The sequence below is a fragment of the Phyllostomus hastatus genome, unplaced genomic scaffold, assembly GCF_019186645.2.
Source record: "Phyllostomus hastatus isolate PE091 unplaced genomic scaffold, TTU_PhHast_1.1 phas_scaffold_78, whole genome shotgun sequence".
Classification (NCBI taxonomy): Eukaryota; Metazoa; Chordata; class Mammalia; order Chiroptera; family Phyllostomidae; genus Phyllostomus; species Phyllostomus hastatus.
In genome coordinates this window covers 28,667,282-28,693,748 of record NW_025334041.1, presented here as the reverse complement: position 1 = coordinate 28,693,748, position 26,467 = coordinate 28,667,282, and the positions used below count along the sequence as shown (strand labels likewise).

Genomic DNA, 26,467 nt, shown 5'->3' with positions numbered 1-26,467 from the left:
TCCCTTCACCATCCACAAGCCTTGACGGGGTAAACCTGTGTCGACTGTCAGAACACATCTACCCATCAGGAGCAAAGTGCACATTTTCCATTGGGATGAAACCAGAGATAAGTTTTAGCCCTGGTAAAGTATAAATTGGCAGTGAGCATTACATTAAAAGCCTAATTATGGAACTGAGCATGAAGTTAAAAGATCAAAGCTTCCCTAGAAGCTCCCTCACCTGTCTTTCTGTTTCCACCTTGGCTTCGCCATCACAGGCCCCGACACCCGTCGGCCAGGAGAAGGTGGTGACAAATCCTTGAGCAGCCGGCCTCACACGGTCTCGCAGCATGGTTGGTGGGGCAAGCTAAGAATCGGGCCATCCCAGAGAATGGGGTTCCTTTCAACAATTTTGTTTCCAAAGCTTTAAGTGGTGGGAAGACTTGAATATATCAAATGAGGGGTGTTAATTTCTCTCTTTCACACCCCCCCACACACACACACCCCATAATGTATCTGTGACTAAACCTTTGGGTGGGGGGCTCAATTTGCTTACTTTATTACAAATAAGAGAATAGACTGTGGTCATTTTATTGATCATATCAAGCTATTCTTTTTAAAGGAAATAATGTGGCCTTTTTTCAACCTAAGCACCACAGCTACTGATGGGTTCAAAACAACAGTTCTGAGAACCTGGCTTCAAGGGCGGCAGACAGCATCACTGAATAACATGACGTCACACTCACTGAATGGTGACTAAAAATAGCCCTTATCCTGTGGGGAGGAAAGTGTTTTTCAATCCAAACAAAATGTTCCTGTTGATTACTTTAAGGCAGTGGTCTTAAACTATTAGCCCTTCTCAGTTTATCAGCAAAATATGTTTCTCCAAATGCCAGACCATCATCACAGCAAACGCCTTAGAAAAATGTTGTTTCTAACGTGGCTGCCTTAACATCCCAGAGAAATCATTCAGCCTGGAATCCATGCCATCAGACGGCTTTTATAAGAAAATAATAGCCATATTTTTTTCCTTTCTTCAGAGTCATGTCCCTCAGAAGATAGCCAAAGGTCATTGATCATTTCTATTTTTGTTTACCTTTCTATTGTGTTCTTCTTAGTCCCCATAGCAAGTTAGAATAGAAAAAGAACAACCACCACCTCAACCACAGGGTTGTCTTGGGGGCACTTAGCTTTACCCGAATCATCTATGGGCTTCGCTCTGTATTCAATCACTGACGTGAACAAACTTCTTCCTTTGACCAGCTCAAAGGAACTGAAATGTATAATTTGTGCTGATGTAACAGACACTCCTATGATGATGTTCAAGTGTGAGAACACTTCCAAAGAATTTTAATTTTATCACGTGCCGTTTTCTAGAGGAGAATTGAATAAGCAAGAGTAAGAGGAGAGTTGGGGTATCCACGTTCATATTTACGAAGAAAGTCATTTGCAGCGGGGGGAACAGAAGTCTGACTCTGCAGTGTGTCTAATGGCTTCACTGAGGGAGAGATGCCTGGAGTGGAGGGGTGGTGGTTAGTGCACAGCCGGTTTTCTGGCGCATGAAAGGAGTCCCTGGTTGGGTACTGGGATTCTGATGATTGGTGAGGCCATCCTGCTCTCCTGTTTTATTTTTTAATATTATATATATATATATATTTTAATCCTCACCTGAGGATACGTTTAATGATTTTAGAGAGGGAGAAACATAAATGTGTGAGAAAAACAAAACATTGGTGTCCTCCCATTCACTCCCCAACCAGAATCAAACCCGCAGTCTGGGTACACGTCCTCACTGGGAATCAAACCCACAACCTTTTGGTGTATGGGGTGACACTCCAACCAACCAAGCCACTCAGCCAGGGCCTGCTCTCCTGTTTTCTGAACAAGACCCATCAAGGCAGCGGTAAGCTCATGTGTGCTTAGGGAACACAGGCCTTAGGGAAAGCACCTTTGGGGTCACATACAGTTACAGGATTAAATACCTGACACCTGACATGACAACATTAACCATTTTATTGTGAAGGATTTTTTCTGGTAAATGAGGTTTTAAAATCACCTGAGACTGATTTGATATTGTACTCTCAGCAAGCTCTACACATCGTATTTCTCAGTTCAACAGCACTTTTGTCCCTAACAATATCCTCATTTAGGGTCAATGCTCATCGTTCAGATGAGATCACGGTGGTCTCTTGGAGGTGGCAAGCAGTTGAAACAACAGGCTCACAGCTTCCATGACATGGGTGCAAATCCCCCCCTTAGAGTTCACAGTACAAAGCTTTTTGGTACACAGTGCCAATCAGCAGTTTCCCCTTGTACACAGAGGCGACCGAGCTTCCTTGCAACACTGTGCCGTTTTCTGCATAAGCCACTGTGACTTTCGGTTCCTCTGTTAAAATGTTCTGGATTTGGAGCACCTGTCAAAGCAATAATATTTGGTTAATTTTTTAAATCACTTACAACTCTAAATATGGGGTCATTTCTCCAAAAGAAGCCTTTAGGTAAATTATATTTTGTTCCAATATATTTGTCAATGTAAGACACCTGTTTCCTCTTTGGCAAAATGACAGGCAAACCAAGGCAAGGCAAGAAATAAATGAAGACCATAGCTTGCATGTGAGGTGTTAGGGAGCAGGAGAGACTATGGTAAATTTGGGTGGGGGGAGCAAACTTAGTAATATACAAACAGTGTAGTGTATTATCAGATGAACTAAGAATTTGAATGTTTATACTTAATCCTTGGTTTTTAAATGCTGGCAATCAAAAAAAAGTTTGTCCCCAAAAAGAATATATCTCTGTACCACACTTAACCATTCCTCCGAACCTAAGACCCCACTTCTAAATAGGATTGTGTAAGTTCAGTTTCCTTCATTTAGTTGAGCAGAAAGAGGATTGTATCTTGAGCGACAGTGTAGTTAGGCTGACGACATGCAATAGCCCATACTTGACATTTTTTGGCTGATAAAATGGCAATTTCACATGAGTCATTTTACTCTAACGAGCACACTGTAAGTCTGGAGTCCAAGGTTGTGTTGTGGGTCTTCTGTTTGCCATTTGTTTCTCGTCTGTAGAATGAAATGGGTGGGACTAAGTTCCCGTTCTACTCTAACTTTCTATTCTTCAGCTTGGAGGATGAAACATAGTGACTGGAGGAAAGGACAGCTACATATGAAAACATCGAACATGGCAGCCCAGGAAGGCCAGTGCCTGGACAGTAAAGGGTCAGTAGGAGCATTTAAGAGGACCTCTTTAAAACAGCTGATGCCAAAGACAGATATTTGAGAAAATTGCCATAGCATTAAATCGTAGTGGTTACTGGGAAATAGTTGATGGTACACCTTGGCTCAAGTAATTAAGCCTCTTTTAATAAACCTAAAGTACTCTTCTGTAGGAGAAAACATTAGATAATGGAGTGTTATTACTTTCTGTTATGCTTTAACAGATCCATCATTAGAAAGAAAGTATTGCTTCCAGAACAGCAAACCAAGTCCATGCAATAGCAAATGACCCAAGTTCACCAAATGAGCTAACAAATAGGAGCAAATTAGAATCTAACATTCTGCTGAGTTCCAGTGAACACACCACAGTATACATTCTTCAATTCTATTAAACATGCAATGCAGCATTCTACTAGTAAGAACGTTCAGAAGGTGCAAAGGATTGCCATTAAACATCATCATGATTGTCCTGTAAACCTAAAAATTAAAGGTATAAAGGGCTGTGATGTAACTGGAAATACACATTTGGTGGTTGTGTTTTTTTTAAATCCAAGACACTGTAATCCAATAGGCTATAAAAATATTTTTTTCTATTGAGGGGATGGTGTGAGTCTGACTCTTAAAACAGCTTTAAGCCCTGGCTGGTGTGGCTCAGTGAACTGAGTGCCGGCCTGCAAACCAGAGCCTCTGGTTTGATTCCCAGTCTAGGGCACATGCCTGGGTTGCAGGTCAGGTCCCCAGTAGGGGGCGCACAAGATGTGAGCACATACTGATGTTTCTCTTCCCCTCTCTAAAAATAAATGAAATCTTAAAAATTAAAAAAAAAAACAAAGCTTTAAAAAGTACATATTACTACATCAAACATGATAGCATGTATTTGATGTAAATAACAAGTGTAAATAGCAAACCCCAGGTAAATTATAGTAAACATTTAAATGTCTGTGGCAAATTGACGTTCAAGTTCTTACTTGTACCAATAAAAGTCCAATAACTAAAGACCATGAACACCAAGTGGGTCTTTGGGTAGTATAACTAAGATGGAAGAAAAGGTCTTTAAATCCAAAGTAATCTGGCACATGATTTACCTTCCCACTGCAGAGAACGTTAGAGGCTGCCTGTCTGAGCTTTAGAACTGGTCCGCTGCATTAACTTGGGCACACACTGACACACGGGAAGGGCTAGTTGCATAGGCAGGCAGATAACTTGATGAGACCACAGCAATGTGGTCCATTATATTTTTTAATTATTGTGAATTCCCAAGTTGGAGAAACACATTAGTGAAATAAAGACATGGACTCCCATTCAATGCTGGCTGCCCTAACCCAGCCCGAGGTCCACTCTCCGCTCAGCTCAGATGCACAAAGACTGACATTGAGGGATCCCTTGCTCTCCAGCTCCCGGTTCGGACCCACCAAGGGACAGCAGCAGCGGGGGAAATGGGAGGTCCGAGGGGAAGGACGGGGACCTGTCCCTGGAGGTCTGTGCTGGTTGGCTACATCCCTCAACCAGAGGCCAGGATCCTTTCAGAAGAACCACTCTGCACACAGCCCTCTTCTTGCTCTGGTTTCTGTAAGCCGTCCCTGCCCCCTTGCCAGTCCTGGGCTACAGCATTATCCCCGGTTGGTTTCCCCACACTCGGCCCACAACTGTGTACACAGTGTCCTTATTTAATCCCCTCAAACTACCCAGTTTAAATGTACCATCTGTCTCCTGCCTAGACTCAGTCTAAAACTCCTCCCAAAGTCAAATTCTTTTTTCCAGTGGATCATTTGGACCATCTCTCCACGTCCTCCCTTTTACTTGCCCATATAACTGAAGATTATGTCTTCAACTGAAAAACAGCTGGGAATAAGGTCATTGAATGGATTCATTTTTCAAACTAACCTCTGATGCAGGAGGATGCTTCGAGTCATAGGAAAATATTCTCTTGCCATTGGGGTGGCATCCAACCCACAGGTCCCCTGTCACAGGATCCACAGATATGTTGTCCACGAGGGTGTTAGTGACCAGGGACTTCCAGAGCAAAATCAAGGAGAGAACAAAAGACAGAAAGTGAAGCAAATTGAGAAGTAATAGAGCAACATGTCAGGGAAACTACTGTCTTGTCCTTGTCACCACACTGCCGGTGTCAGGGACATGAGGATCCCACCCGTTTCAAGAGCACTCAGAGTCCCATCCATGCTAGCGTTGGATCAGGACAGACGAGGGAGCGGGGAGATACAGAAAGCCAAGAAAGACTTAAAATTTCAGTGAACTCATTTAGACTAACAGCTGTGCATGAACCTAAAAACGGAGAGAAAAAACACAGTTTTAAGTGCAGCTTAAAACAGCTCATTTCTAAAATGGCATGCACAAATGATATTTTTATAATCATTCAGAAAACAACCAGGAAATGTAGATTCATTTCTAATGAGAACATCAATGAAACGCAGGCTCGTCTTCAGCGGCTAATCATGGGCTGTGCAGCCAGAGGACAAATGGTCACCCAGGGTTGAACTTCCACCTGGGAGTGGGGAAAAAGTTTCTCCTTTAGTTTCCGGATGTTATTCAACTCCCTGTTCTTCTGTTGGTTATTTGCTAAATATAAGGAGCAAGCATGTGACGACAGCAAAGTTTGCTGTCGAGGCTTTGCTCCAGGATCATAAATAATACCAACGATTCTTAATTCCACCATTCATCATCTTGGCTGCCTTCTACCAGGAAGAAATCACAACTATTTGTTTCCCACTCACTCTCAGTTGGAGAAGTAATATCTACCGTGTACCTCAAACAGAGGCCAGCGTACCTCAGCGCCTGGAGACTTTGTAATAACCAGCGGTGATGCATTGCAAAGGCCAGGCAGCTGCAGGGAGCCAACAGGGCCCTGTGCTCCCTACTCAAAGTGAGAGCCATCCCCCACCTGTCCCTGAAGGGACTAGAGAGCTCAAGCATGGTGGCAGAGGCTCCTTTTCACCTTCATTGAAATCCTTCACTTATTCATACCCTGGCAACAGGCAAGGCTGGCCGAAGGAGGCAGCTGAGCAAACACGCTCTGGTCAAGATCAGCTCCAGGCCTTCCTCGCCCGCCAAGCCCCCACCTATAATAGTGTCAGACATCAGACCTTGTGCCGTGATGTTACTTTCTTTAAACAAGGGAATTGTTTGTCTCGGGGCTCTGCTGTTACCTTTGGGAGAGGTGATAGCCAATGGGTAAATTCCATGGCAGATTAAAACCTACGAGTTGGGAGGAGATGGTGAGAGTGGGAAAAGGGCACAGAAGCCTGAGGTCCCCTTATTTCAACACACGACTCCTGAGCTCCTTCTGTGTGCTCTGCAAGGAGCTCAGCCCCTGGAGAGAATGGGGTGAGGGGCAGACCTGGTTCCTGCCAAGGAAATGCTCACGGTCCGGAACAGACTCTGTGCTGGGCTCCTGCCTTGCAGACCTGTAATTCCTAGCAATGCTAACTCACCACAATGCACACACATATGCTACATTTCACACCTCCACAAAGCTAACTGCAAAATTTTACATTCCTTGGTCAAGGAAACTTAATAAACTATTCTTTTTGGGAAAAACTGTATTCTCTGTTAACAAACATCCCAATTTTTAGAGAATTGCAATTCATTAAAGTGGGACTAATTTATTGGCTGCCTTGAATTTTGGGAAGGGGATTATTTTTATTGTGGTAAAATATGCATAACATGAAATTTGTCATATTAAACATTTTTATGTGTACAATTCAGTGTATTTAAGTACATTCACAATGTTGTACAACTATCACCACTATCCATTTCTGGAACCTTTCATCATCCCAAACAGAAACAGCCCAATAGCTCCCCCTCGCCGCCTCCCCCAGCCCCTGGCAGCCTCTATTGTACTCTCTGTCTGTGCATTTGCCTAATCTAGGTACTCATATAAGTGGGATCCTATAATATTTTTTCCTTTTGTGTCTAGCTTATTTCATTTAGCATAATCTCTTCAAGGCTCACTCATGTTGTAGCATGTATTAGTACTGCTTTCCTTTTTAAGGCTGAATAGTATTTCATTTGTATATATCACACTTTGTCAGGACATGAGCCCATCCGCATCACACTGAAAATTCTAAGATCAGTCGCAGCACATTTCTCGGCACTCCAGGTATTAATTAACTGGCTTAACTCATGTGATCCTTCGAAAGGAAGAAGAACATTTCCGTTGTAGGGGGTAGTCTCAGCTGAGTTATATCAGGAAACCAGCATGATCTGTTGCCAAATGTGGGAGCCAAATCTGAAATAAGACTTGCCCAAAATCTTGCCTTGGTGGCAGCCACACCTTTATCATTGTATGTTGAGTGTATATGGGACTGGGTTCTATTCTTAGAAAATTCTTTACCTTTCAATTTAGAGAAGTACATATGGCTATAACCACAGTTTATTCTTATTCCCTCAGCCAGTGTGAGTGTGTGAAATTCCATTTTACTTCAGCTAGTACCAAACTAGCCCTGCCAATGATTTTTAATGTCAAACACAGTGTTACATTTGATGTTGCTTCCAGGTAATTTTCTCGGCGTGAAGCCCCTCGTGACAGTCCCTCAGGTGTGCTGACAGGAACAGTCTTGGGACCTGGGGACAGCACTGCTCACTGAGGGTGGTTCTGGCAGGAGAACAATGTCTGGTTTTTAGGGGCAGGGGCCACGTTCACCATGCTCCGTTTTGCTCTCACTCTCTTTCCTCTCTTTTGTGTCTTCACCTCTTTTGACCCAAATCTTCAAAATGGATCAGAATTGGTGGGGATACAAGATGAACCCCCTGAAACATGCCCAGCCCCGTCATACTAGTTTAACAAATATGTGTTGAATGCCTACTAGGTGGTGGTGGGGGCAGTCTTCCAGGAACAAATGGGGGGGAATCTGTCCTTGTGCAGTTTACAGCCTAATGGGAGAGGCAGCCCACAGAGAGGATAAACAAAATATATGGTATGTTCATAATGAATGCTGAAGGGAAAATAAAGTTGTAAAGGAGATAGAAAGTGTGTGTGTGTGTGTGTGTGTGTGTGTGTAGGGGAGCAGATGCAACTGTAGATTAGGCAGCCAGGGGAAGCCTCACTGAGGTGACAATTTAGTAAGATCTGAAAGGATATGAAGGAGAGACCCGTGGCCATCTGGAGGAAGATCACCTGAGCAGAGGAAATGGTGCCCCATCGTGAGGTGGGGCCACGCCAGGCAAACTCCAGGCCTGCGTCCTGCTGGCAGGGGAGGCTGAGCAGAGGGACAAGGGTTGGAGACAAAGGCAGCACAGGGCCGGGGGCTGGGGCCCATGCAGCCACTGCTGTTTCTTAGACTTTGTAATACTGTGGAGAGCCCTGTCATTTTAAATACCTGGTGAGGTGATTTCTTGGCTATTCCATCAACATAAAGAAAGGAAGAAAGGGAGGGAAGGAGGGAGGGAGGAAGGGAGGTCCAGGAACACAACCCCAAGCTTAAAACTCACTGGAGTTGAAAGAGTCAGAGTTTCATGGGTGAGACGTGCGGCCTGCTGCTCCCTGCCCCACAGATGAGGAGAGTGAACAACGGACACGTATGGTGCGGACGGCTCGCAGCACAGGAGTGAAGAATCGGTTCTCACCCACTCCAGTTAGACAATCCTTTCCCCCTCACCTTTCATTTCACAAATCAATTAGAATCTAATTATCACTCTGCAAACTTACAATGTTGATACATCTTACCTTCAATGAAGTTAAAGTCCAATTAGCATGCTTTTCATACACATGAATCTTATGAGTCAGAAGTTCACTTATATAGACGTACCTTCAAAGAAGAAAGAGCTACATCAAAGTACTTGAAGTGATGCGATTCTAAAGGTGACGGTGAAGTTGTGAGAACTCTTCTTCGAGAGTTCTGCTTAGAGACTGGAAATGGAGCCCATCTCAGAGCACACCAAGTTCAGCCAGAACTCATGAACTCAGAACTCATGAGCTCACACTACGCACAGGACTTTAGTCCTGCAACGTTAATTCTAAGAGTAGGAACCTAGTTGGCCCTAGTGAGCCCTGAACACCAGCTCTTACATCTCGGAGATAAAAGCATTCCAATTCTCCTCTCAGTTTGTCAGTCCAGGGCCGAGCCCCTGGTTCTGCCTGTCAGAGGAGAGCGGCCTCTCCCCAGCGGGCTGCAGGAAAGCCCTTAGACACTCGGCTCCCAGTTTCAGGCCAGAGAAAATAAGCAGGAGAGAAGACAAGATGCTTATCCTGGGTCTGAGAGAAGTCTTCCTCCCCGCCTTCCCTGAGTCTGGTCCTGACCCTGCGGATTTAGTATCTGCACACAGTGCAATGCCACACTCACTACACAGGCTGTGCTTATCTGCTATTTTTGAAGACCAGGAGACAATATGAATAATTGCAAGCTGTTCATGTTGCCATCTCTAAGTATGTTACTAACCCTCTGAAATTCATGGTGTTACCAGATGAGGAAGGGTATGTAGGTGGATGGAGACACAGATTTTATATGTATCAGTGCAACCCAAAGTGTGCATTTTCTTGCTTCGGGGCCACCACCAGATAATAATGTAAATCAGCTACATCACCAGGCCCACCGCTTAGTGGATTTTCTGGCCCCTAGTAGCACTTTGCTGACAAAGGAAGCAGGGCCTTGATTTACATTTTTGTGCAAGCTCTTTAGCTCATCATAAAGCAGCCCTGCTGACATAAATGCCTACCGCTATTCATCTCACACTCTAAAAAGTCTTCCTTCAAAGCAACGCTATTCAGCAGTACTAAATGACTATCACAGTATTATCTAGTAATACTAAGTGTTTATCACAATTTTGTTTAGTAATACTAAATGATTATCACAATTTATTTAGTAGTTCTAAATTTTATTACAGTGTTATCTAGCAATAGAAAGCAATTATCACAGTAATCTTTAGTGATACTAAATGTGTATCCACCTTTTTGAAATATACCTTCCCTGTACATGCTCCCTGCAAAAAAATTCAAAACTATGTCTTAGAAAATTTTGATTTGATAAATTTTCTGAAAAATTAAGATATTTTACATTTTTCTTAATTTCCTCTTACTAGGATAACATGTTAAAATGTATCACATTATTTAGAAAAGAAATATGTTCAAAAAGAAATCTGAGAAGAATACAGGCAAATGCATGACATTTTAAAAGTGTCCATACTTGCCATCAGGTGAAATGTTGATGCCATTAGCAAAATCAAATCCGTCCGCCACCACTTTAACTTCGTCTGGGCTATAGTAAACAACATATGACAAGGCTAAACCCAAATACAGCTCCCAGGATTTCAGGAAGGGGTCGATAAAATAGTGATCGTTTGTGCCATAAAAGTGCTCAGGTCCCACGGCAACGATGTCATTCAAACTGCAATTCAAACACACACATGTCATATATACAGATGAAGGGATTGGTATATTACTGGGTTATGCATCGGCATTCATTAAAATCTATTACTAAAATCAAGATATGGGATGAAGCCTTCATTCTACCTGTGTGGCAGAGAATTCATATGAAATCAGTCCCACCTATACAATCCCCCAAGACAGTAATGACTCTAAGAAACCCTAAGACTTGATCACGGTATAATATAAGAGCCCTGTTTACTGTATCTTAAAATAGTGCTGTGGCCAGGGTTGCGGGGGATATGCGTGTGTACGTGTATGTAGATTCTAAATTCAGTAGATATTAGGCCAGGAATCATTATCAAGGCAAAATTTACTTATGCTCTTATAGCACTCACTCTCACAGAGCACGGTCAAAGGCATCATCGGCAGTAGAAAGGACACTGGCAATAGTATGACTTGCATTTTAGTTAAAGCTCTGCTACTATTTCTATGTGACTTAGGGAGAATCATTCATTTCATATTTCAGGGCCTCAGTTTCCTTTCCTGTAAAAGGTGGATACGATGGGCTGATCTCTTTCAGCTTTGTAGAGTCACTTCCAGCTTTAAAGTTTCCTGTTTCTAAACTGAGTAAAGCGCCTGTGAACAACAGTGCTCAGAAAGAGGATGCTGTGGCTTTTTTCCTTTCTGCTTTTGATTCTCTCTGTGTTACTGAAAACCTAAGATATATGAGCCTATTTTTCTGCTTTAATAGGTACAACGGCGAACACATAAGTGAGTCATTCTTTGCTGATTCAGGTGACAGAAGTTCCCCAGGGCCATTATCTGGGAGAGAATGATCTCTGTTCCGTTGCGGAGCTCTGACGTGGCTCTGGGCTCCTGGGGGAGTTAGATAAGTGTGCAAAGCCTCAGTTTTCTCATCTGTAAAGAGAGGTTAAATGATTTTCCCAAAGTCGTAGAGCTCATTAGTCTAAGACTAAGGGTCAGAATCTTAATTTGTGGAGTCGCAGTGTGAATTACAATGAGACCATGCCTGTCGTGTGCTTCGCGGGGAGCCTGCAGCTCTCCACAGCCTCAGTCAACGGTAGCCACTCTCACTGCATGAGCAAAGGGGGTCTAGGGACTTAAGATTAGTTTGCACAGGCTCCAGGCATAAACCTGCAAGCTGAGGTTTTTTCCTCTCTTTTTAAAAAGCAAATTCCCAAAATTAGTATGTTTTACAATCATGTGCTGTTTTTCATATGAAGGAGCAGAACAGAGTGGTTTACGGAATAGAGTTAAAATCTGATGGACTCCATTGGAATCCTGACTTTGCTTGCTCTCATCTGTGGGGTCACAGCATGTCACTAAACTCTGAGCCTCAGTTTCCATTCTATGCCTCAAAAGCCTGTGGTGAGAATAAAATGATACAATGAATGCAAAGCCCTTCACACAGTGCCTAGCAGATGGTGAATGACTAGTAATGACCATTGTGTTATTATTAACAATACCAGGCCTAAATTATAATGGATTAACAACTCAAAAATTAATGCAATAAACCATCAAATACAAAGCAGAAAATATACATGTGTAGTCCTTGGGTTGAAAGAACAGATTTTCAATTAATGGTGGCACTCTAGTTTTTCAGTTCTGCATTGCCAAAGACCAATATTTTTGCAATTGGCTCAGGAAAAAAAAATACTCTAACCCTGGGAAATTCTACAAGTCTGAGATTTCCAAGATTAGATGGTGAAACAAATTCATTTTCACTCTTTCATAGTGGCTCTGTTCATCAACTCTAGACCCAAGCTACCAGCATAAAATCCCATGTGGGACAAGTTAAATACTCCAGGCCTCAAATTTTTTAAATCCAAATGGTATAATAATAAAACCTAAACAAGAAGGTATTTGTAAAAAGTTAATAAAAACAACCTGTTTAAATTGCTTATTGCAGCACCTAACATAGTTAAAGCTCATTAAGTTATTATTACTACTGCTGCCACTATTATTACTTAGTCCAGCTTCTCCATCCTACAAACTTTTCCCTAATTCAGATCTTGGTATTTGGCACATTCTCAGTGTCAATTCTGGTTCTAAAATATATTTGTGGCATGAATGTACATATAAAGTCTCCCATCAAAAGCTCTTCTCTGACACTTCTCTCATCCTTGGGATGTAGGAGAACACCTGGGCTGTAGCTCCTAATTGACCACTGTTTGGTTGGTTGAGCTTCAATCCAGTAACTCAATTTCTCTCTAATCTGTTTCTTCATCTTCAAAACCACCAGGTACAAAAAGGAGAGGAAAAGGCAGTGGTAACACAGAGTGCAAACTATTAATAATAGGCCAGGTGTTTAGCTAGGTACTTTCGTGTAAATAACACATAGTTTTAAAAAACCTAGATTCACAAATACAGAAGTAGTTGGATGCTGTATGTAAATTATTCAAATCGAGGTTGGGATTCTAGAAAGCCATAATGATTAAAGGATAAAAATTGTTTGGGAAACAAAGTATGGATTATTATCCTGAATCCATCCCTTGCCTTATAAATCAAATCCTAAGGTCAGCAGGGACGTTGACTTTGTGTTGGCTTGATGGGGATCAGGGGTCCTTGAGTGTTTTCTTTTTTCATGTGTCACGTTTCCCAGGAGCCCAAGACCGTGCTGTTACCACAGATCCGCTTTTCCTAAATCACGTGCAACCTTAACTGCGGCGGAGGCGGTGCGGAGGGACTCAGAGGCCCCATAATGCAGGTGCCCGTAGGTATAAGTTTCTGATTCATAGAAACATCTAACGTTCCATTTTTAAAAAGCATAAAATTTAATAAATAAACTCAAGATGTGCAGCTCATTTGGGTTTGGGACACTCAGTCTGTTTTGAGAAAAGAGCAGAGATTTTCCCTGGTAAAAGCACTAACAGATGTTCTGCGGCCAGGGATCATAAGCCAGTACCCAGACAGCTTAAGAAATGAGGGCCGGAGGGAATGGGTCTTCTTTGAGGGGCTTGGGTTCTCAAAAGTTTCCGCAGAGGAGCATTTGGAGGACTGTGTGATCATTAGAAAGGGGAGTCGAACAGCCCTTATCCTCCTTACCTGCTGCACCCCCCCCCCGCGCCAAAAGGAAAACCTAGAAGTAGATTAACCATTCACCAGTGTTAAAAGGAAATAGAAATAAGAGAGATTTCAATACTTAGGTAAGAGTTTGTGTCTGATGGTTTTCAGATGCAAAAGTGATTTTTCTTCTTTTTGAAATTTAAAGCACTCAACGGTAGTTTTGACATCTGGATGGTTCACCACCAGCAGATACACGGTATTATCTGAGAGGAGATTAAAAACAAAAATCGAAACATTAACTGAGCTCTCAGCTGTCAGAACTGTCTCCAAAAAGCAATTTCAGCCCACCTCCAACTAGTACTTAGGGTGTCAGGCAGATGGAATATTTTCATCTCTTTGTAGAGAGAAGCATTTGTGGTTGTTCCAAAGAGAAATGGCTAAAGAAGGAACCACTGACAGTCTTTAAAAACTCCACACTCCACAGGGAGAAAAATATCCTCAAATTAAGAAAGAGCAGCCCTTGACACTAAAACTCCAAAGAGCTTGTTAAGCTTTCTCTTGCAGATGGTCCCAGCAAGATGCAGAGTTAAGATAAAAGAGATAAAAGATGTGGGAAATACTAATATGAGAAGGTGTGTTGGGGTATAATTTACACAGTATAAGATGATACATTCCATAAAAGAACACCTGAGAGAGTATCAAAGGAAGCCACTTCCGTGAGTCAGTGAAACTTCAGGACATGAAAGAGACTGGTCTAACTGGTCAAGAAGGAGGCAATAAAGTTAGATTATAGTCTTAAGAATCAGTAAGTCTTTGAAACCTTTGACATGACCAAATTGGTGTTTAAAGGAAAACAATGCAGAGTGTAGTAGGTAGGACTGAACGGATTTGAGCAGGGAAGCCATTGAGCAGGCCCTTCATTCAACGTACACGTATTTAATTTATTTTAGTTGGTGTTAAGTGACACACAGGGAAGATGAAACAGAATAAAGGGATGGAGAGTAATGAAGTTCTCTTCGTGGGAGTCAAAGAAGTTCTCTCTGCGGAGGTGACCTTAAACCAGAGACCTAAATGAAGAGATGAAGCCACATGACTACCTGGTGGAAGAACATTGCAGGCTGAGGGAAGAGAATGTGCAAAGGGCCCGAGGGGGGACCTTCCTGGTCACATTCCCCCAATGACCGGGTTGTAGCTGGAGTACAGTGAGTGACAGAAAGAGTACGAGGGCTGAAGTCATAGGTAGGGAGCCTCGGTTAGTCTTGTTAGGGCTAGGGTGAGGATCCAGACTTTACTCATGGGGAAATAACATGAGTAAAGCCATGCTAGTAACATGATCCAAGGCTACAGCATCAATTGGGCTTATAGAGAGAAGGGACTGGATCAGGAGGAAAGGCAGGAAAGGATGTGAGGGGCACTGGACAAGAGGTATCAAAAGCCCCTGATGATGTCTAAGGAATGAAGGAGTCAGACATCAAACGTAAGTGAGGATGAAAGCCTGGGTTCCTCCTCAGGAATTTATCCTAAAGAAATATTCACAGAAGATATATGTAGAAGGACATTATTTTGGCATGATTTAGCATTGTTTGCAATAAACATAAAGGTAGATACACACCGACTATCCATTAACAGCCACTGCAAAGTAGCTGTAAGTGCATTGTCACAGAAAGGAAGGGGGGGCCCAGATAGGGATTTGTAATGGGGTCCAGAACTCAGGGTGTCCAGGAACTATTAGAAAAATATATGTTTATAGGATGTGCTCGCCCTCACAAGTCTGAGCTAGGGGATGAAATGCATGGAGCAGAGCCATTGAGAGTTGTTTTGCCTAGCAACAGTTTTGCAGATAACCTCTAGAATGGTCATTTAACATATCTATACCTTTAACTAGCTTCATAGATATGTTAAACAGCTGTGGCCATGCTTTAATGGGGAGATGGGAGTGACTTCAACCCATATGTAACTGGGAGACAACTCCCCCTGGTTACAGAGCCTGCGTAAGAGCTTGGAGATGATTGGCTCCACACCACAGGACCACACCTGCCTGGACTTACTATGGCAACCCAATAAAGCTGGTAAAATATGGAAATGCTGGCAGCTGTGGCCAACTGTGGGAGGAGCCAGAAATGGGGCTGCATAGGAAGATTGACACTGGGATTTAAACCCAGGAATGGCAGCCATGTGTCATCTTTTGGGTCCACACATCTTTTTGGGACCACGTGGCTTGGGCAGAGAAGAACCACAGACTTCTATTTCCTTTTCTGAGATATGGTACCCCAGGTTGGGCAGAGGGGGAAGGAAGGACTGTGTGTTTGTGGGTATTCTAAAGGACTTTGGGATCTCAATGAAGACATTAAGTTATTATTCTTAAGTTTTATAACTCTTTAAATAAATAATCCCTTTCATTTTCACCAATCTCTGGCATTGAGAGACATCTTTCCCTGGTGGTGGGCAAGGTGAAACTAGTATGGGGTGGAGGACCCCCGAAGCCCAAGGGTGGGAAGCACTGCAGTAGGATCAGAGGGAGGAGCAAGTTACTTGAAGGAGGAAGTGGCCAACTGCTTAAAATGAGGTGGAGGAAGACAGGAAAGGAGAGAGGGAGGGAGGGAGGAAGGAAGTAAATGAAGACATAAGGGATGGGGGGACAACATATTAGAATGTGGAGAAGCAGTTTGAAGACGAAACAGGAGCCAGTGGAGCCACTGAGAGAAAGCTGCCCATAGTGACTTTCTGTCAGTGGGTCTATAGGCTGCAGACGGCTTATGTTAGAAAACGCTATTCCTGTACATGCCCGGATCTGTGAAATGGTTTAAAATTACTATAGTAATTATAGGGATACTGTGAATGCTGGTAGTATTTTTTAAAATTCAGTGCTTTAGAAATCTTAAATATTTTAACATTCTCAAGCATTTAAGTACTTATAACATGTTCAATTAACACAGGGGGTATGTTTAAAATGCAGAAGAAGAATATTTTTCATGACTGTACTTTAATTGAATGAAAAGAAATATTCAAGTGTCAACTTTTTTCTGCTTTTAAAAAAATTGGTTTTATTTCTAAGAAACATTCAATGTTGTCACCTTCATCTGTGAACGTGCTGATCCCGTGAGGGTTAAACGAAGACAGATCAAATGCACTTCCGGTGATATTCAGTTCCACCACTGCTGGGTCTGCCTCATTCAGGTCCATCAGAAGTATTTTTCCAGGCTTATTGGAAGCAAAGCTCTTTATTCCAGGATATTTTAATCCCTTATGAATAATGAGGGAGAAAAATCCAGAAACATTACAAACGCTGCTGGAGGTGGTAGACAGCACATGGGTTCACTCTGTCTGCCTCACACAACCAGGCCATGTGGGCAGCCTCTTAGCTGGCTTGTGCAGTGGTCCCATCGTAAGCTCTGGAAACCACATGCTCCATCGGAGGGCCCCCACACACTCAGGCACAGGCCCATCACAAGCAGAGAAGCTGTATGAGTCCCACATCACAGCTACCAACCCATGAGAAAGATTAAAAAACAATGACAGAACAGACCAAAAGGACATTTACGAATGGGGTTTAACAATGTAAACAAGGACTGCGAGGGAACATATCAGGCACAGAGGTTTAGGGGAAGTCTTGTGAGCCTTCAATTAGAATAACACAGCTCTTACGGGTTTTAGACATTGGGACCCTATGTGTGATTTGGCTTAAAACATGTATTTTGTTGCTTTGAAAAAGGTTTGCAAAAGACTGTTGTAGAGGATGACTGGTCCTCCATCTTCACAAGAGAAAACTGGACTACATAATTTACAACCGGCAGCAAAGGGTTTTCAGTGGCTGCATCTGTGTACTGTGTACCCTATTAACTCTGTCATCCTAGACTACACTGTCTTCTTTTGTTTGGACCTATACCATGACCACAGTGATCTGCATGCATGAGAGTTTCCAAAGTCTTGAAATAATGGAATAACCTATCAGCAGTTTTACATTAAAGGATTTATTCTGAAAAGTACAAGAAAAAAAAGGTAAAAATCTAAATGACGTGTGAGGGGGTATAAAAGTATACTAAATTCAGCAAATATTTGAGTATGCCCACCACTTAAATATGTCAAGGGATAGTTGAATGGAAAGTCATTCTTGAACTTGCTGGGCTCTCAATTGTTACGATGGAAGATACAAGAGTTCAGTATGCATACAGAAATACAAATGGGAATGGAACTCACACAGTCATATTGATAACACCAGAAAAAAATGTATATGAGGTTTGTTTTTTGAACCATATGACTGCTCATTTTATTTGAAGGTGGGCATCTGTATAGAGAAGGGTTAAATGCGACTCCCAGTTCTAGAAAATGGGGTAGTGAAACAACACACTTACGGAGCTAATCAAAGCCAGTCCATTAGGAAGTATCTCCAAGTCTTCAGAGCCAGTTTCTGCCCAGGAAGAGAACAGACAGCGCAGGCTGTGTCACGCTATTGCAAGGAGCCAGTGGGCCTGTTTTTAAATCCCTCCTGACCGAAAATGGGACCACACAGGCAGTGCTCTCTGATAGGTTCAGAATAATCAGTTCTTTCATGTATTTTCCAATTGACTAATGTGATTATATAAAAATTAAAAGGCATTAATATAATTAAGTGTAATGAAAATTTATACTTAATATATTTGTTTGAAATTGATGAACTAACTTTCTTCTCAGAATCTGAAGTCTCATATAAAGTTCATGTAAATTCACAAAATGTACAAAAGGTACAATATTTTGAAAATAGCTTGCTGTTTTTTTAAAAGACACAGAGTAAACTACCAATATATATTGATATTATAAATATTAATAGTTCCAAATATATATTGATATAATATATACATAGTTCCAAATCAAATAAACTCTTTGAAAACCACATTGGAAATGTAAGCAAATTCTAAACCAGTTAAAATGAAGATACATTTCATATGAAGAGTATGCATTTACTCATTAATTATAAAGCTCAGTAAAATATCAAGTTAGTTATATTTTAAGTGCATGTAAATTTAAAAAATTTCAATCACAAATGAGAACTTTTAGTTTTGCATTGATACTCTGAGAGGATGTTCTTCAAATATCTAGTGATATTTAATATCAATATCATATCTGTTTTCTAGGAAAAAAATGCACTGTAAGATATCTGACCAAGCGTATCCACTCTAAGTCATCTGGTCTAGCCTTTCTAACATTAGGCAACTAAGAGAATTAATTTTAAAAAGAGAACAAACCTAACATGAAATAACATAAGCATGGATCTCAAATAAGTCATTCTCAAATAACAAGGCTCGTTGGTTGAAACCAGAAGGGGACTCAACCCTTAATGACACTCCCCGTTGGTTGCCTGCCAGCTGTTACTCCCCTGCCCTTTTATCTTTGCTGACAGGGCCAGCCTCCTACAATGGAGGCCTAATAATGACTTTCCCAGCTTCCTTTGCAGCTAGGGCATCAGCCAGTTGTCTAGCTCTGACTAATGAGACCTAAGGGGAAATCTACTGAGAGCCCCAGGAAGTCTTGTTAATTTCAAAAGTGTGTGAGGGCTTTTTAAAAATTCACCCTTGCCCTGGTCGGGTAGGTCAGTTGATTAGAGTGTCCTCCCCAATACACCATGGTTAGGGTTCAATCCCCAGTCAAGGCACATACAGGAAGCAACCCATGAATGCATAAATGAATAGAACAACAGATCAATGCTATTCTCTCTCTCTCTCTCCTTCTAATCAATACATTTTAATTCAAAAAAAATTTTACTCACTGCTTTTTCCTCCCTCTTTCTCCCTCCTCTGCCATCTGCACAGGTTGTGTCACCATAAAATCAAACATTGTTCTATTGTTTTACTAAACTGACCAAACAAAAACAAATGGACAAAACACTGTCAACACACTGGCAATATGTTAGTGAAGTCAAAAGACATGTAATTTATTTATAAGAACATTGACTTAATCATACTCTTCTGGTTTCATAGTTGTTGTTTTTTAACAAAATTTAACAGGGGTAGTAAAATAATACTGCAAGTTCAAATGAGCTCTTTCCTTCTCTCACATACTTACCTATTCCTTCAACTAAATTACACTTAGGAAGTTCCACTGGTTTTACTTCTCGTAAAGCATTAAGTCGTGTTCTGGGACAGAAAAAAAGAATAAAATACATATAAAACTATTCAAATATTACAATTAAGTTTCAAAGGTAAGCAGCCAGTGAAGTATTCCTTAACTTTACTTCGCCTTGGTTTCAACCCAAGCTTTGTGTTCCTTGGAACCTCAGCAAGTCTACCAGGCAAGGCATGTGGAGCCTGTAGGTGCAATTAGTATTAATTAGGCAGAGGTGAACAGATACACAAAGAAGATAATAATATCTTCTCCAGGGCTCTGTGCACTTGGGCAGGAATAGGAACTAACTATTTCATCAGCTGTGCAAGGAGTCCTAAGTGGAAATTTGGTAAATAGCAACGTGGTTCCAATTTATTCCATTGATGTTTTAGGGCTGCTGACAGATGGGCCTCCAGCCCATCTGCCCCATGGGACTCCAGAGCCTGGACTGGGCATCTGCTTTCAGGTGTGTTAACTTGAAAAATGCAGGTGTGCTTAAAAAGATTTATAGCTTCAGAAAATCATACCCAAGGCCAGCATATAAAAAGGCATTCCACACAAACACATCCAAAAGCAACTTATTAAATCTGAGTGCATAATCACTGAGGGGAACACTGGAGTGAAAGACAAAGGGAAGAAGAACAGATACGAGAAGGGAGCACCCACAGGTGGCCCGAGCAAAGCAAAGCTCTTGAGCCATTTGAAAGACATGGACTATAGCATTGGCGCCACCAAAAGATTTAAACAATTTGACAATATATTATCATAGACATAGTGAGCAGTAACAATATCTAAGAATCCATGGAGATCTTATTTGGCTAAAGATGGGCCACAAAGTTTACTTGCCATCCTGAGAATTTAGTGTCACAGAAGGAGGATGATGGGCTAGAGGTCAATGGACACTTTGACTAAAATTCTTACCAACCTGGTACAGAATGATAGGAATTTAGGGGCAATCGACTTTTCGTCATTCACTCAGGGAAAAAAATGTAGTATGTTTCTATTACCATGCCACTTGCTACCAATCCTCCTGTCTAAAAGGGTCTGACCTGAACAGCTAGGAGGGGGGTCCATAATCAGTTTTATTAAAGCACCACAGTTTATCTGGATACACAGCCAGGGCAGAGAAGCCCCAGTCTGGCTGCCAGAGACCCGGAGATGAGGAAGGCCCAGCTTGCCAAGTGGTTCCCTGAATGATGGACTTGAAGTTAGAAAACAGACTTCAAAGGAAGGTCAGGATCTGCTCCACCACCTGAGAAACTAAAAGCTATTTCAAAAATGGGGTTCTGATATACAATCACAAAAATTTGCAATAAAGAAATAAAATGGGAAAGCAATGGAACAGTGGCTTGAAAATGTTCCAACTGAGACCCACATTAGGAAAAGCATTTTGTAGAGTAGAAACACACAGAACACACAATCTCCCACTGTGTGGATCTAAAGTAAGGTTCATGAAAGAATTCTCACCTTAATGCATGTGATAGAGATATCCTTAACACTTCTATTTAATTTTATTTCATTTATTTTAAAATGCTGGTCATGATTTGCTGTGTGGATTCTGTGACCCATCATTCGGAAAAATACCGGATGAGAGAAAGCTCAGTGAATACTCATACAGTGCCCCAGGGAACTCAAGGACAAGGGTGAAGGTATAACCAAGGACAGAGTGAAAAGCAGCATGGAAGAAGAGATTCAAGGTTGTGAAATTGCTGAATGGGTCAAGGCTTGTGAAAAATGTCAAGAAGAGCCCAACCAGCCTAGAGCAAAACCATATGAGCAGAGTCGGCACACTGCCTGGCTCTCAAGGTTCATTAAATGTGGTGGGTTCGCTGAGGGCAGAGAAGAGCCAACCTACTCAGCCTCTATCCTAATTCCAGCTTCTCTCTCATGGCAGATCACCCCTAACCTGGAAAACGTAGGATGGACAGAGGTAAGAGGAGTCCAGGGTAGGTAAGGAGGCATTAACTCAGTACTAAGTTGCTCTGAGTTCAAACAAATCATGCCTCAACAGGATAATTATCACTACTACATTTCAAGTATGGTATAGACCCTTGTTTAATCCACGAACACCTCCCTGAGGTATTATTTTCCCTATTTTACAGATAAGTAGGATTAAGTGGCTTTCCAAGGCCACAAAGTTCTGAAGTAGCTGAGCTGGGATTTGAACTCAAGTATGCACAGCTCCCATTCAGTCCCCTACCCAAGCAAAATTTACAGATGGCAGTGCTTAAAAGCCAGAGGAAGCACCAGAGGACAATTTTGCCTGTGTTGCCATAATCCTTCTGATTTTTTTATCTTGTTCTCAATTATTAAGAAATATCTTGTCAAGGCCTTGATGAACTCCAAAGGTTTCAAGTCTAAGGGATCAAGTGCACTGTCTGAAATGTGTCCCTGATTTCTGAGCCTCTGAACTCTGGCCAGAAATCACATACTCCCTGCTGTGGATTATTCTTTGCAAATATGTGCTTTCTTGTTACAAAAGCAAGTGTGGATCTTCAGTTGTGCATTAAGAAATCCACTGTGGGAAAATAAAAAATCAAAAAAGAAATCCACTCTGGAACTTTCCCTGGGGACAGATTCACCCTCATCAATCTATTTTCTGCCACTGCACACTCCTCATTCACTCAGGGTTCCCTACTGGGACCTGCTATGTGCCAGCCCCTGTGCTCAGGACTCTCACACCCACTTCCTTCTTTAATCTCTTTAGCCGCCCTTGAGGCAAGGATTAATATGTTACCTGTTTCATAGGTAAGTAAACAGAGGCACAGAGAAGCTGAGTAGTTTGCCTGTGGCCACTTATTTAAAAAGGTAGAGGTGAGATTTGAAATCAGGTGTCATGATGCCAAGGACCCTTGCCTCTGTCGCTTTCACACTTCTTTTCAATTGCTCATACTTTTCCCTCCACCTAGGACGCCCTTTACCTCCTGACCCACTGGGAAGACTCCCGCTCATGACTTTCGTAGCTCCTCCTCATCCTCTGGAATAGAATTAATAACGCCTTCATTTATCCTCAGGAACCTTCACATATACTTCTATCAAGGCTCGCACCATAGTGTTTCACAGTTACCAATTTTTGGTCTCATTCCTCACGGTGAACTCTGAAATCTGTGGTGAATCCTACATCCTAGTCATCCCGGTGACTTCCAGCGTAAACACAGCGCTCACAGGAAGAGGGCACTCCATCAAGGTTGTTTCCTGGAGTTAGTAGGTGAGTGTGTCAGATGGAGGACACAGTGTTGATTGCATTGATAAGGTAGGCTAGAGAGTTGTTTGTCCTTAACTTGGGGTCTCAATGAGGTAGTTCCACATTGCATGTTCAAGTATCACTCCTTAGGTGGATCATTCATCGGTGGACTTTTGTGATAGCAAATGGCAATAATAAAAGCTAACATGTACAGAGCACCTTGCATGCGCCAGATTTTATACATATTGAACTGTGATATGTATTATCTTTCCACAATTTTTAGGTGGAGAAGAGGCTCAGAATGGTAAAGCAACTTAAAAGTTGTAGAGATGAGATCCAACCCAGGTCAGCTGGTATCCACCACTGCTCTCTTCCCACTAGGGTGTGCTGCCTGGACTGGGCACGGGCGGTGGCAGAAGTGCAGTGGGTGGGGAGGGGGGGGGCTAAGGCGAATGTCCTGGTCTCCTTCTAATAAAGGGAAACAATGGACTCACCCGTTACAATCGGCAACTTAGGAGTAGGAAGTTGCCACAGGGATGCGGGACTGCAACACTGCAGGCTTCCAGAAGGCTCTGTTAATACTGTAGTCGGTTCCCTGGATTTGCACAGTGCACACCTGCAAGGTCACAGGCAGGTGACCATGACCGACTATGGGAGGAGAGACTATTGATCCAGGGGAGTTCTCGCAGTTCCTTCATCTGCGTGGCTATCATCCTGGAAAGGTCAGGGACAGGGCCAAGACACCCCTTGTATCATTCCACAAGTTTCCTCCAGCCCTCGGCCTATATAACTTCTGTGAACCAGCTCCATTCCCATACACCCATCTCTGAAGAAGAAAAAAAGATTTATCCACTGGAGGTCTGGCTTGCCCCTGACTCAGCCCTTTGGACATAATGTCTGCCCTTCTCTCCTTTGGGAAGATTCATGATCTTCTCTGGGACTCAGGGACCTTATCTCTAAAATGTGGATAAAGGTATTTTACTGATCCTCCAAGATCTTTTGATCTGGTTCTAATGGTTGATGCAAGAGCTGAATGTCCTTTAGAGAAGTACATACAAATCCCCTGGGGAAATTGTTAGGTTCTGCTGATTCTGATTCAATAGTGCAGGTAGGGCCTAAGATTCTGCATTCCAGGGAGGTCCCAGCTGATGCTCACACATCTGGTCCACAGCCCCTTTGAGTAGGGAGGCTTTAGAACCTTTCTGCCTGGACTGCTCCAGCAGGCTCCATCCTCCATTGCCCTAACCTCCCATCCTCTCAGCCCTGCATTGCTTGTGTGCCTGCTCTTCAAGCCCTCTTTCTGTTCTAAAACCAGAGGTCCCTCCCAGCAAAGAGTCCCACTTTGCTTTTCCTTCCTTGGTCATCTGATTACAGCTGAAAGTTCAAGCACTAAGCTCCCTCCCCACTCCATGAATCCAGGTGCTGAATGTAATGCAGTGAGTTCTTACTTACAAACCAGACCCCAGGTCTTCCCACTGCACCATCCCCGTGGCAAAGTACTTCCTGCAGGCACCCTGTCCACATTGGGGAAACCACAGGCCACATCAACAGAGGGACTCACAGAGACTATTGACATGATCAGCTATGACCTTAGTGTGCTTTGATCCTTCTCAGGAAAATCAGAACCAGACTTGGGGCCCTGGAACCATTTTCCCTGGATAATTTCTTCGTTTCTCTAATATCAGCTTCCCCTGATGCCCAAGGCCAAGACCCAGCTTCTTTAGGGTGACATCTGAGTCTTGGTGCAAGTCAATGGTACAGAAAGTCCCTTCTCAAACTATCTCAGAGAGTTATACAGGATGTTTGCGGGTGGTACCAAGAAAAGAGAGTGGAGGGCATGGACGAATAAGTTCGTGAACTAATGGCTTAAACGATGCAAAATCTTTTTTATTATTTTACAGAAGGAGCGCACTTACAGATCAGCAGTGTGCTCGATGTGCCCAAGCGCACTGCTGATCTCCCAGAGAAGGCTAAAACAGACATTTCCCAAATGAATTAGTTCAAGGAACCCATTTTTTTTTATGGGGCAAGTCTTGAGATTCATGTTCCAAAGAACAAACTTGGGGAAGTATTAATGTTGAATAAAATAAGGGAAGACCTCATATCAGGAGAGAAACTTTTTAGGGTGGTGGTGGTGGTAAAGCTATACTTTTACATGAAAGTGGATACAAGGTGCTGGGGCGTCTAGTCTTGGAGTAGATTCAGGAAGGTAAACCAGAAAGGCAGACTCTCCCTCCGTCATGGCAGCCGGGTCACTCTGTGGGACACATCTCCCTGAGGGACAGCTAGGAGGGTGCAGCGGGACAAGCCCAGGCACAGCCGCAAGGGGAGAATGCAAAGGAGAAAGCTGAGATGGGGTGTTAGACGGTGCTGTCTCATCACGGCTCTTTCCGACCCAGGCGACCTCACCATGCACATATATGCTGGAGTGTGTGTGTGTGTGTGTGTTCTCCTTTAGTAGCAAATAATACTGTGACTCATAAAAACTCACAAATGTTCAGGATTTAAAACCCCAAATAACTTTCTTTTTTTTTCTAACAGTTTATGATTCCCAAAATAACCAACAATTAGAAGGGAAAAAAATTTAAAAAGCTTACTTAAAAAAAAAAAAAACCTCTTCTGAATGTAAGCTTTTAATTAGCCCCTAGGGTTATATAATTGTTTTAAACCCATAATGTTCTATTTGATTTTTAGTAATGTTTTACTTCAAAGTAAACAAATTACTTGTTGATTAAATCTTAGAGATTAGGTGATCCCTAGACTTTGAATTCCTGTAAAAAGTTACCAAAAAACAACTGACACATTCTTAAAAAGTAGCTCCCGCCCACTGCCCCCAGTATCTAACAATATAGAAAATACTTTAAGGGAAGCAGGGCACTAACATTCACCGAGTAGTTACTGTGTCCCAAGCGCTGTGTTAGGTGCTTCCTATATAAATGTGTATTACCATTCCAGGTTTACTGAAGCAGCACATGTTAGAGATGTAAGGTGATTTGCCCAAGATCCCACAATGTAAGGGACAGAGCGAGAACCCAGGGCATCAAATGCCAGCGCCAGGGTTCATCCCCTCCCACCCCAGCCCCCCATCCAGTCCCCACTGGAGAGCACAGGCCAGACAGCCACGGTGGGGTGGGGGTGGGGCTCCGTTCCCGAATTCACACCATATCAGGGCGCCCCCCAGTCTGGTTATCTGTTTGGAAGAGAGGTTGAGAAGCGAATCTATAGCGAAGGCACATGGATCTTCGTGAAAAATTAACAACTTGGCAACTCAGAGGACAGACAGCCGGTTCCTTATCCCATCTCTCAGGTCGCAAGGGGTGGAGCTGTTTCCAAGGGGCAACAGAAAGCTGGACAATCATTTGCGGAGACCCTGCGGGATGTGCATCCAGCACTTGCCTGTGAGACTTTCTGTTAAGAGCCTGGACCTCACTTTCGAGGGCGGGGGAGTCCTGAGCCGGCGCAGGTGGGGAAGTCAGGCGCTGCAGCCCTCAGCACAGCCCTACTTACTGGTAAGAAGACTCGTGATCCTTGAAGAGTGTCAGTCCCAGCCCCAATAGGGTGAACAAGCTAAGTTTCGCCATGGCCTGCCACAGAGAAGGGTGACTGGGGTGATGCACCCAGGGCGGGGAGAACCTATCTGCCTGCAGCAGGAGTCCCCACTTG

General features: G+C 42.8%; 1 protein-coding gene across 1 annotated transcript; it reads right to left on the bottom strand.

Moving 5' to 3' along the window:
• Positions 1-1,974: 1,974 nt before the first annotated feature.
• On the bottom strand, positions 1,975-26,467 carry PON1 (paraoxonase 1). The gene is made up of 9 exons (XM_045828075.1): positions 26,312-26,467; positions 19,582-19,652; positions 17,895-17,950; positions 16,617-16,785; positions 13,679-13,805; positions 10,334-10,534; positions 8,878-8,959; positions 5,079-5,207; positions 1,975-2,393 (listed from the first exon to the last, which is right to left on the bottom strand). The coding sequence occupies exons 1-9, from the start codon at positions 26,383-26,385 to the stop codon at positions 2,235-2,237; spliced, it is 1,068 nt and encodes a 355-aa protein (XP_045684031.1). The 5' UTR covers positions 26,386-26,467; the 3' UTR covers positions 1,975-2,234.